The sequence below is a fragment of the Filicampus tigris genome, chromosome 7 (assembly GCF_054856515.1).
Source record: "Filicampus tigris isolate MCC_2025a chromosome 7, RoL_Ftig_1.0, whole genome shotgun sequence".
Taxonomy (NCBI): Eukaryota; Metazoa; Chordata; class Actinopteri; order Syngnathiformes; family Syngnathidae; genus Filicampus; species Filicampus tigris.
The window spans coordinates 8,828,886-8,842,120 of NC_141223.1; the positions used below are offsets into that span (position 1 = coordinate 8,828,886).

Here is a 13,235-nt window from a genome sequence, read left to right on the forward strand (position 1 = left end):
GACAAGGTGACTGGTAACAAATGCCGTGAAAAATGTGAGCAACTTAAAGCTGAATGCTCGCCCCCCCACACTTTTGCACTTCATCAAATCTGGCCCTCTTTGCAAAAAGTTTGGACACCCCTGTCATACACAGCACATTCAGTAAGGAGGCCATTGAAGACATTTATGATGCACACTTTCGTGAATTGATCTACCGTGTTCTCATTGTCCGAATATATTCTTATTATCTAACCCCATGACATATTAGTTTTTCAGTGTGTCCTTGCAAGTATATAATGAATAGTGATTACTGAACAGTCCATAAATGCTAATAAAGGACTAGAGTACCCCCAGTTAGTACACTATATAGCTATGCTGTTCCTGACAGGAGTCAGTTGATTATTGTATGGTGTAGTTCAATGCACTTTTGAAGCCATAAAAATGTACGGTGTAATATTTTACAACTATTGCACCGCATACGCAACACAGCTAACAACTGCATTTTGGAACTGTATCAGACTTGAACAAATCAAAACTTTCTGTCTATTCTTCATGAAGGGTAAGACTAAATAATTCACAAACGGCAACGCTGCAACTACCTGACAAATGTCAAAATGGAACAAATACTGCATGTGCTTTTGGCTGTTGCTAGTGGTAAACAATAGCTGCAAGTGAAGGAGAGAATAGAAGATGGTCTTCTGGAATTAGTCTCCAGAGCCTGTGGGACAAACTCAAGAGAAACTATTAGAATATTGGACATGTTCTCTCCTCTATGTTGTATAATGAGCCATCTCTCAGAATTGAAGCAGTTTTTTTTTTATATGACTGAGCAGAAAAAAGAGCTGAAAGTGTGTTCTACAGTGAAACCTGCTCCCAGACTGTAACCTACCGATTTTTTTTTTGTATATATATAAGAACTTACCTCAGACCTGAGTCCAATTGGAGGATAACTTTTTTTAAAATTATTTTTAATGAACACAGGACCTCTTTATTCAGATGAATGAAAGCCTTGTGTAACCATTTTGGGGCGAGGCGAACCGGACAGGAAAACTGAGCGAGTTGAGGCTCCGTGTGTTCGTGTGTGTGTGTGAAAGGGCAAACCAAGAGATTGAGAGGGAGGAGACTAAGAGCGACAGTGATAGCTAGACAGTGTGTGTCAGCAATGTGACGACCACATGGCTTTAGTACAGTGCGTGTTTTGACAGCGAGACAGCATGTGTGTGAACGAGTGTGTGAATAAGTCAACCCGATGACGGGAGGGCAGAAACACACAAGGTTAGAACGCTTCTTTTTGGATCTCAGGCTGTGGTTCATTTTTATAACTTTGTGACATCAGCAGAAGTTTTGACTAACATCTGGTGGTGTGTTCATCCAGCATCCGTCCATCATATTATCTGCATCAGGTAAAGTTAATTAACACATAAAGGAAGATTATTTTTTTTTTGAATACAGACCTTTAGCTTGTTTCTTTACTCAAGGGCAAAGTGTGTGCTCAGTTTATCAATAGTCCAGACACAACAGTTGAAGCTAATCATGTGCACAAAAGTCTTCCTATTGTGAACTTGTGTAATGTCTGAGATGATGTACTTGTATCTACTTCTAAAATCACAGAATGTAGAAAACAGTAGTAATCATTTAAGTTGTCTAATTCTGTGCTCTGCATCCACCAAGCAATTTGGAACCAGGCTGCACAGATACTGTAGATTGAAATATCACCTAAAGCTAACGCTAAACCCCCTTTGATGATTAGTTTCCGATCAGGATTATGCGTTAGCAGAAGACAATGAATGGCTGGAAAGATGGCTTGGAGCCAGGGACAACATATTGTGTGTCATATATATAGAAATCATTTCGAAAGAGTTTAGTAACAGGGGTTGAGCTGCCACTGGAAATATGCTTGTCCCTTGCGTTTTCCATACATCCATACAAGCATTATAACTTGGTCTCCCGTGTGATATGGTCTTGGTTTATGTGGTCAATGTTTACTTTGTACAATATTACCTCCATAATGCTTGATACTCAACACAGGAGCAAATAAGTGGTGTGTAGCACATGTTGTTTTGGTACCCCACCAAAACCTTTCTGACAGCGATGTCTGAATTTAGTTTGTTACTTTCATCTGGTTTTAATATCTATTGTGTGAAAACTGAGCTCTTCCTCAGTCAAGACACATTTCCATTGGAAGCATCAAGCAGGCAATATTTCAGTCATCCGATTGTTATGAAATGAGTTAGCAGTGCAACAGAGTGTTTTATATGGCAGAGGTAAGAAGGCTTGTAGAGTGCTGCTTGTTACATATGCCCCTGACTCAAGCAGAGCAAGGACCTATTTTTCACATTCCTGGCAGGGAACGTGACTGTGCAGTGTTCCCAGACTGTAGCAACTCACTCTCCAACTGCAGATAATAAATTATTTGTTACGTGACTTCATTTTTTTTCCAAGCATGATTGAGCCAGTACACTGGCACTCTATTAAGCGCCACGCACTGTGCCCTTGTGCCGGGTCCAAATCCATTGGACACTTGTGCTGGTCACAACAGTTAACACCTTCAGTGGAAAACTCAGAAACAACGTTTTTCATTGATTGTAACGTCCATGCCAAATACTAATAAATATATGGAGGAAATGAGCACATGCTGTCAGGTACCAGCACCTTGTTGGTGGAGGGAAGATTTTAAGGTTACTGATGTCTGAATGTAAAGACAACCATATACTTTATATCATCGCTGGTCCATGAAAAACACATATGTCCAATTTTGGAATCTTTTAATTTTCACGTTAATGCAATATCTGCAATGCGGAAAAACCATTCACATAAGAATACGAAAAAGTGTTTTGACCTGTGTCTGAACTTTCCAACTTCATGTCAGTGCGTGTTTTGTTAATGAGCTCATCTCGCAAGCAACACGTTTATGTTCACTTTCTTGCAGACACAGACCTGCATCCTTTTATTCCCTTATTCCATCCTATCAGTGTTCTTACCACAATATCTTCCGAACGTCTTTAGCCAAACACTTCACCCCAACAGGAAAATAATCATTCCCAGACATTTCACCTCATATCATGCTCAACTGCAGATTTGTTCATCCGTTTAAAAATATTTTCTAGAGAGACATCTTATTTTCCTTTAGCATTCTGCCTTTTGCTCTTCTTTAACATCAAATGTCTGTATACTGCTGATCGCACACAAAGTCAAGTCAACACTATGAAAAGGACTTAAGAAAGATCATATTTAAATGCTTATTGCGTCTGCCTAACTAAACTGAACATGAAGTTCTTTTATTTTGAAAGTTGTGCTTTTTACGTGCTCACGTGGGCGCTAGGACAAGTGAGGTATAGTGAGCAAGAGCTGTGAAGTGTTGCCAACTTAGCAACATTTTCGCGATGTTTAGCATTTTTTCTGACCATTCTGGCATCTACTTTTCCTAAAAAGAGAGCAGAAAAATGACAACAGTGATCCTAATACTAGCAACATTCTTATTTCCCAGAGGGAAGAAAGCCAAAAAGATTCAGTCTCATAATACTGTATGCAAATTTACAGTTCCATATACTGTACATTTTGGGTGTATTGTAAGTCATCACTTTTTCATGATACATCACTGTCTGCCAATAGTATTATATTTCCCACTTATCAATATAATTCGGAGTCCTGACAAGGAATGGCTAATATGAGTTGAGAGTTGGTGCACAAAATTAATGTTCTGATTTTTAAAGCGTAAAAATGTAATTTTATTGACCACTTGTAATTTTCTCTAAAATTAGTATTTGCTAATTATAACAATACATATAATATCTATAGAAATAATATGATAATATGAATTTTCTAAAAAAGATTAAAAATAATATAGACATAGTTGAGGTTAGCATGTCGGCTTGGCCCTCGGCTAGCGTTCCAGTTTTTCACGTTTGTCGCCCCTTTGCAAAATTAATTGCGCGCACCTGATGCAATGCCTAATTAGGACGGTACAGAAAATGGAAAGATAGCTGGATACAGAAAGCTGTAGGACTCTATTTTTGGGATTGTTGTAAATCCTTTGGGATACGAGACAACTTAATTAGACCGAATGTTGGTAATTTTGCAGGCCATTGATCTGCGACAGTGGGGGCTGCTCCACTGTGGGAGTAGTCACAGGTGGTTCAATCATGGCCACTGAAAGCACCTCCTTTCATTCCCTTCAAATGTGGTACGCTAGTTGTGTACTAGAGTCTCGACATTTTGGAAGCACATCTGCGCCGTGAAGTGGGCACTTGGATACAGCCCCCTGGCCCTGATTGCTCCTTTTCCCCCCCATAGTTGTGCCGCAGTGGTATGCTTTAAAAAAATATATAATGTATAATTATTCAGAGGCTTTGATGCTCGCTGCTCAAATATATATAATTGAAATACATGGCGTTAGACCAGCTGTCTACCCTGCACCAGTGTTAGACGTAGATTAAACATAAGGCTTAGATCATTTTCTGCCACCATATTGTGAAGTCTCATCTCTAAGTCACGCCTTCTGCTGCGCAGGCCTGCCCATCTTGCCGGAGACCGCTCTGCCAAATTGGCAAACACATGCAGTAACCCTTGCACTGATAAAAATGTAAAAAAAACAAAAAAAAAAAACAAAACAAAACAAAAGGAGCCGCTGGCATTTACGCTCCACAGCAGATGTCTATGAAAATACACAACAGACAATATGGTGTTAAACAACTGTGTCATTTAAGAAATGGCCGTAACCAGTCATTTAGCCTAACCCTGTTGCACCTCAAAGTGCGTACCGACACATAGTAAATAACTATAAAAAAAAAAAAAAAAAAAAAAGCATTCTTTTATTGTACAATGTGATAAAGTTGAAACAAGCGACATCCTTGTATAGGAACCTAAATGAGAAAAAAAAAAGTGTTATTGAGGGCTTCCACAAGTTGGACATTGGGAGTGACAGTGCTGGAGTATGACGTCAATTTTATTTCGAGACATGACTAAAGTGTTTAGGTGTGTTTTTTATCTATTAGGCGATGGGGCAGGAAGCGGTGAAAACAGAACAAGTGAGTGACCATCCTGATATTCCCTCAAAGAAGTATTGAGTAAGTGTTTCCAGGGGCTTATGAATGTCCACCCCTGTGTGTTTGAATGTCAAGACACAGAGAGGAGTCTGTGACTATGGGTGCTCCTTGGATCGCTTTCCATGACTCAAAAGGATATCCCACGCTGCCTCCATCCTCCCTCCCAGCATTGTTTCCCCGCCTCTCTCTTGCTCCCACCTCTGCTCCATTCACTCCCTTCTTTCATATAATTTACTGCCAACAATGTCCAATCCTGCATCTGACAAATCTGGACGGACTCTTACAGATCTAATTATGGATACTGGGTGGGGCGAACTAATCTCAGGATGATTTTAAAGATAGTAAAGAGAGATTAGGGTACATGAAAACAAAAGCAAGCTGATTTATTTTTTTTGTATGAGGGAAAGCTGTTTTCAGAGAGTCCTTGCAGGACAATAGCAAGTGAGTTCAAGGGAAGTCAAGCAAAACATATTTTTTCTCAAGAATATATTCAATGCAAGCCCACTAGTTGAAACAAGGCATTCTGATGAATATTGCGTTTGTGGAATAAAAGTGTTTTAGCCACCTCTGGGGGCGGCCATTTTGTCACTTCTGTCGACTGAAAATGACATCACAACTACTCGGTAATGACCAATCACGGCTCAGCTTCAGAAAACCGATCAGCCGTGATTGGTCGTTGCCTGAGCCAAGAGCAGTTATGATGTCATTTTCAGTAGATTAACTCTTATTCCACAAACGCAATATTAATCAGAATGCCGTGTTTCGACTAAGTGGGCTTGCATAGAACATATTCTTGAAAAAAAGAAATGTTTGGGTTGATTTTCTCTTTAAGAAAATTGTTTGCCTATTGTGACTCAGGTTAAGATCAGATCACATTTTATTACCTTTTTTTTTTTTCAGAAATCCAGGTATTTCCAGAGGAATCTCAAGCTTTTCTTGCAACTTGGTGATTAGTGGCAAAAGGTTACAGGGGTTTGCATATTTTTGATAAAAGAGCACTAATTTGGCATATAAGCCTGTTCAAGGGAGAAACAACAACACACCAACTCTAGTTGTCATGGTAACACACTATGTGAGCATACAAACAATGTGTGAGCGTGACACATTTCCTGATGTTTTACAACTGCTTCTACCTCATGAGAGAAGAGGTGGAAAAAGAAAGACTGACTCATGGCAGTAGCTCAGTGTCACGTCAAAGTTGACGTTTGGCTGTGTTGAAGTGCCGATGAAGTCATTTCAGTTTTGACAGCAACAACAACTGTTCTTTCATTGAGCCAATCAGGTCAAAATTTCTTCTTTCTCAGAGACAACACTCCACTAATGACAGACCATATTGGTTTCTCAGGAGCTAACTGGTTATTTCACAGCTTTAATGACAAGAAACCGCTTTACCCTTTATAGCACCACATCATGCTCTTTTCCTTTCGTTCGTTCGTCGTCTCTTTACATCCTAATAACATGTATTAACATGAGAGAGGTCAACTGTAACACGTGGTAGTTTCCAGCTCATCCCCACTAGAAACCGTTTCACTGGGTGGCAAAGATGACAGGATAGATATTTTGTACTCTTCCCAATTGAGTATTGGGCAGAAGTGGACTATACAAACTGGTGCATTTGGAAGAGATATTTGATTTATGCAGCAGCTAATCTGCAGCCATACATGCGCTGTGTAAGTGTGTGTTTGAGCCATAACAGCTGGTGTTAAGCTGTTAGTACTGGCACCCAACCCATGGATGTAATGAATCTGTGTTTGCTCCGTTTTACGGGCTATGGATGAAACGCTGACTATGTTTACATGCACACATTAATCGGTAAACTGACAAAGTGGTGATCCCCACGTTCTCACACTCTTCAGTGCATGTAGCCACACTGATTAACTTCATGAACTAAATGACTGTCAGCGTGAAAGGACAATTTAACATGCGTGCTTGGAACCATTTGACATGCGCTACCACCCGAAGGGTCTCTATAGTCTGACATTATTCACTATGAGAGTAGCAAACAAATTCGGAACGCAACATTTAGGCTACAGTTAAGTTCAAGTGACATACTGATATCATTCTTTTTACTAAAGTTCCAACCAAGTGTAATCTTCCTCACTGAAAAGGAGCAAACCTGTTTTTTTTAAATACATGAAATAAAAGTTGAGCCCAGTTTTGTAAGCACAGGCCCGAAACGGACACTGACCTCAAACTGTGTCACTGACAGGAAATTAGTCCCTGGCAGTGCTCGCCACACAGGAAGTCTACATATAGTGACAGTCATCTTCTTCCTCTCTCTGTCACACACTCCATCCTTTGGATCACACAGCCCTCTCTGGACTACCAAACAAGGAAGTTGAATTCATAAATAAATATTATGTTAGCCTAATAGCATGAATGCCATTTTTGAGATAATGGGAAAAAATACAACTAATTCATTTAGCAAGATGAGTCCAGTTGCTTGTGGAATACCATGACCTGGATGACTAAGAATCTACCCAGACATAACAAAGAGCCCCCTTCCCCGCACCATCCCCCCGAAAAAAAAAAGACAAGTAGCAGCAGTTACTAAGACAAGTGTGTGGAGCAGATGCACACTCAAGTGTGAGTAGAGGTGGGCGTTATGGGCTGAAAAAAAAAAAAATTCCATATTTATAAAAAAAACAAATTTGATAACGATAATTTGACGTTATTCCACAAGAAATATTTTAAATCTGCACTTGCTTCACAACTATTATGGATAAGACAGCGTTTGGGAACAATAGCTCTTGTTTATAGTTTATTAATTGCTTAATACAGCTTCTGCAAAATTTTTGTCAAGTCAAGTGAAATTTATTTATATAGCACTTAATCACAAGAAAGTCTCAAAGGGCTTCACATGCCCACAGTTGACAAAATATGAATGGCATCCCCTGATCTTATCCCTCAGGAGGGCAAGGAAAAACTCAAAAACCACATCTGGGGAAAAATGAGAATACTTGAGATGGGACGTCTAGACTTACCTTGATTTTTGGTAATGTTTCTGTCATTGAAATGTCTCCTATTATTCCGTAATGATATGACCTATATAGTGACATTTTCAGCTGCAATAAGTAATGGTGTACCACTGCCAACTACTAGAGCAATCAGATTGAGAAAAGGTGTCTACTACAGCAATTAGAATGAAAAAAAATCATATTTAATATAAGGTGATTTGTGTGATGGACGATTAGTGTCACCCAACGAGAAAAAAAGATGTCATCATGATGGATTTTGAAGTTGTCATGACAACATCCATTTTCATACAGTTGTGCCGTGTTCGGAATGAGGTTGAATAGCAAAACTGCAATTTACCGAAAAGTGTATTATCCCACTTATTCATCACTGTGATATGAAGACTTTTGACTTCATGTTTGGATGTATCCCAGCGTCACACCCGAGCTATGTAACTGGTTGACTTCATGCTGCCATGGACGTGTCCTACGTCCACCAGCTTGATGACAACTTTGAATCTTGTCATGTTGCAATTTAAAGTCAGTTCATGTTCAGTTTCATGATGAATTTAAATCTCGTCTTGTCTTTTTTTAATCTAGCACTGTTTTTTTTTTTTTGCCGGTCCGACCTCCGTCCTCCATGGGTCCCCCCTCCGGACTCGTCCCTCCGTCCTTATTCATAAAAATGATCGCCCTCCCGACCCCGTCCGTCCTCGTCCTTTTAAAGCGCTTCCCTCTTGCATTCCATCGGTACGCCCCCCCCCCCTCCCTACATTTATGAATTCTATTAATAAAACTCTTAAATGCTTTATTCTTTTTGGGCTTTGGTACTCTCTTCTGTAATGGAGAGCATTTATGGCTTTCCTGTCTGCCCAAACCTCCATCTTGTGTTCTGCCACGAAAAATTAAAGCACTCTAAATCCAGTATTACTTTTAGAAAATCCTTCTTTTATCCGTGAAATTTCTTTGGTACATCAAGAATACATTTTTTTTTACTTGATTTGATTTGATTTGACATGAAACAACAGACATGCACACACACAATGCCCTTGTGGTACACTGCCTTGTGGTTCACAGATGTCGCCAAGTAAGTGGTTAGCATATTTGGAAAAAAACCAATAAATCATTAGAGACATTTTGTTTTCCATCTTTAAAAAGCGAGAAATGGGAATTTGGCGTGTTTCTGGTGAGTCTGGTCTCTAATACATATTCATGTATTAGAGTAACACGTTACCTACTGATGCTTCATCAGTTATAAAGATCTTCCGATGAGGTAGATGAGTTTATCCACCCCCAATCCTCACATACTTAAAATTTTTGTGTAAAATAGAACTGTGAATGTTCTTTATTTAGTAGAAGTGTATGGACACCATTATCTACCCTACATCATAGAGTCACGTGTGGTTATGTCGATTCACCCTTTGACCGATGTTTACTGCGTTTTTGCGGTTGCTCTCTAAAAACAATGTATAATTTCGGTCAAAACAGCAAAGAGAAATCTTCCACTGCTGGGTTTCGAAGCTGAGGGACCGACTCGGCCGAGTTACATGACTCATGTGTTGTTCCAGGAGGCCACCAAAAATGTGTCTCAAATGACAAATTTTTGTGGCAAAGACACAGCACTTCTGCTTGTCCCTCATCATCCGTTCCAATGGTAATTTATTTGTTTGTTTCTATTTTGTTCACAGGCGTTTCACATTTTCAACACAGCTATAAGATTTGTCATTTAGAACAGTTTGTAAATGTGTTGAAAGAAATTCTTTTTGACATCTCATTTGATAAAAAAATACCTCCATAAATGTATGTAACTTAGTAGACTTTTTTAGGCTTACTGTCAAACTAAACATAGAACAAAGATAATTACTCATTGTGTATTTCAAGCCACCGCAACACTTTGCCTTAATAAAGTCCCTTTAGCTTAAAGCTAACACTGAAAAACGCCATAGACAGGTTCGCCAATAGGATCAGTGTTATGGTGTTATTCCCCCTTTAATCAACTGATATTTAAATACAAATGGTGGCGCAACACACGTAGATAATATAACAATACACACAGGCATATACTCTTGGTACGCTGGTAACATTTCTGCTGCTTACTGAGGTGTGACCAACTCCATGTACAGTTTATGTGTGGTCTCTGTTATACTGCCACCAGGTGGCCAAGGTGCACACATCAGAAAGTGTGGCACAATGTCCATTTTATTGAAGCACAAAATGAGATTAAATAGGTTACATTAAATGATGTTATATTTATATATTTTTAGCAAAATATTGCCAGAAAATAAATTTTAAAAATACTGTCAATTTCTGTTGAATGTCATAAGGGTCATTTATTTGCTGTCTTTCATATATTCATTTTCAACATATTAGCCTGTTCAAAGTCTTTGGTGAGCTTGAATCTGTCACAGTTTACTGGGTTAGGTTTAGGGTTAACCCATCACCTCTTGACTGCGAGGCGGACGCGTCAACCAGATGTACCACCAGCCCACTAAATTTCTTGTATATGAACTCAATTAAATGTCAGTCGCTAAATAGTATGAAGTGAAAGCATCAACGCAAGTGCAAAATGTGACATTTTGCAGGCCATCTTTCAACGACCACATAAAAGTGTCTCCAAAGGACAGATGGCTTGGCCAAAAGCATGTTCAAGTAAAATTTGTTGTCCCAGATCACTTTGAAGTTACGCCAGGATGCATTTGCCTATAGAAACATTCTTATGCACATCAAGGCAACAATACAATAGAATAAAAATGTGCATTCAAACGAGTTTTCAAAATGGACAGAGAGGGGGCTTGCCTAACAACCAGCATGAATAACGCATAGTGACTGTAAAGGGGACTGTAGACTGACTGTACTGTAGCCTTTTTTGTAACTCATAAATTGTTTTGGTGGCAAACCTGTCAGTATCAGCTGTATCCACAGTATCAGCCCGTCCACATTTTTGGCAGCGCATCCTCCCTCTTTCCCTCCCTTCTTCTTCTCCTCTGCATTCCAGCTAAATGCTGAGCCTTCCCTTCGCTTTCATAATCCAAATTAAAAAAAGGTTTTCTCATGCATGAGAGCAGAGACGGGCCTAACTCTGCAAACAATGCGAGGCTTTCTTGGCTGGCATGAGAGCAGAGATGGAGTGAGGGAGAGAAGAGAGTGAAAGAGAAAAAAAAGAATATAGTGATGGAGGGTTTCTGAGGGAGAGACAAGCTGTCGAAGTCAACTCCCACAGTCTGGGAGCCAACAGCTTTGGTGTGGTGGGAACAAACCTCCCACATAGCACACAATTGACGATTGCCTTGTTTATTAATAATATTAATATCTTGCATGATTATGTGACATTGAAGCCACCGTTTTACAAAACACTTTTATGCACTATTATTGATATTATCCTTTATTGTTATCATTATACTTTGAAGGATCTATTAAAGCTTTTTTCCCACTGTTTTGTGCATCACATTGGTCAAAATTAGTCTGTAAAATATGACTAATAGAAATATAAATAATATCTATGACATCCTTCATCGATTGTTTCCTACAGGCGATAAAAGCAAAACGAGCAGATCCGATTTTGGTGTCATTGTGATGTAGATTTGCTGCTCAATTCAAGTACCTGCTCACTTGTTTTTTTGCCAAATGCCCACTCAACTCAGGAAAAATGGCTGATTGGTTGCGGACCTTTTTGTAGCTTGATGCAAAATTGCATCACCTGCAAAAAGGTGCGCAGTAATTCGGCTTGGCTTGCCCACCAATATGTCCGCCGGTTATGCATTGTGGGAAATGCAGAAAAGCCCCAAACTCTGTACTGTGTGTTACAACAATACTTATCTGTCTTGCGTTTTAAATGTACTGAAGGATGGTATTAATAGTGAAGCGTGCAGTCACGGTTGCCAAGAATGTACGCGAGCGATGCATTTTCTGCTCTCATCAAAGGGCGCGATTGAGCCAAAATTTCCGTGTGGTATCTGGAAACTGTCAGTGTAGTTTTATTTATTAGTGTTAAATTCCTCATTCAATACTTTGCTTTGAAATTTCATCTTGGAAACTTTTATGTTTTGTTCCTCAGCATCCATTTGCAATTTGATAGCGCAGTACTAAGGAACAGTCCGAAATGAACAAAGCTATAATTTATCCGAAATTTTCAAATCACATTTTACCTTACTTTACCTTACCACATAATTTTAATTGCACTGGATTACACAGTGGACTCCTGCTCTTCGCACGGACCGAGCCCAACTGTGAATAGCGTATTTCCGCAAAAAGCGGGGTATTTGCGTTTTAATTGCCCAAATAAATAGTTTAAACTATATATGTACCACCAATTATCATCCCTGACATTTGGGAAAAGGCTCATAGCATTTCAAATCCTTACAAACATAGTGTAGACAGTATTTTGCCATGAAAAGAAAATTCTGACTTGCAATAGGTGGGATTCTTTGTGAATAACGACGGATAGCCCCCCCAGCCCCTCCAAAAAAACTGTGGATAGGTGAAAAGCAAATGCTGTTACTATTGACAATTAAAAAAAAAAAGAACGACTAATGGCTTCGTCATTGTCATGGCAACCCTAATTCACTTCCCCTGAAATTTATTATTTTTAACAAATCAGTTTTGGTGCCGTCCGCTGATAGTGTAGTGGTACACACGCCCGAGTTGTGTGCGGGCAGCGTGGGATCGATTCCCGCTCAGTGACAGTGTCTATGTGTGCCCTGCGACTGGCTGGCGACCAGTTCGGGGTGTAGTCTGCCTTCGCCCATTGACGGCTGGGATAGGCTCCAGCAACTCCCCGCGACCCTGTTTCGGATAAGCGGTTTGGAAGATGACATGACATGACAGTTTTGGTGCCCTACAATTGACCGGTGACCAGCCAAGGGTGTACCCCGTCTCTTGCCCAATGTCAGCTGGATAGGCTACAGCCTAAATGTCACCCTCATGAGGACCCAAATGAGGACAAGCGCTACAGAAAATGGATCAATGGATGAAACTATCTTGTCTGCCCTGTAGTTAGAGAGCTTGGCTTATTTTATTTTCTATTTTCACACCTCTGTTTTCATACTTTCACATGTCCATCATATATTTTCTGAATGCATCCTACTACCTTTCTTTCTCAATTTTGATTGCTCTCTCTCTCTCTCTCTCTCTCTCTCTCTCTCTCTCTCTCTCTCTCTTTCTCTCTCTCCCTCACTCTCTCTCTCTCTCTCTCTCTCTCTCTCTCTCTCTCCCACACAGGCACACACACACGCACACACACGCACATATGTCACCTTCT

The 13,235-nt window shown here is 39.8% G+C and overlaps 1 protein-coding gene across 7 annotated transcripts in view; it reads left to right on the forward strand.

Annotated features, from left to right (window-relative positions):
• The first annotated feature begins 1,175 nt into the window (after window positions 1–1,175).
• The window catches only part of phldb1b (pleckstrin homology-like domain, family B, member 1b), a 67,317-nt gene continuing 55,257 nt past the window's right edge, over window positions 1,176–13,235 (forward strand). For 2 of the 7 annotated variants that reach the window (XM_086036453.1, XM_086036457.1), the window contains exons 1-2: window positions 1,176–1,254; window positions 1,355–1,382. In XM_086036453.1, coding sequence (XP_085892579.1) covers window positions 1,229–1,254; window positions 1,355–1,382 — 54 coding nt within the window. In that variant the 5' untranslated portion in view covers window positions 1,176–1,228. The remainder of the gene's footprint in view (window positions 1,255–1,354; window positions 1,383–13,235) is intronic. The other 5 variants (XM_086036455.1, XM_086036460.1, XM_086036465.1 and 2 more) reach the window with 3 other exon arrangements.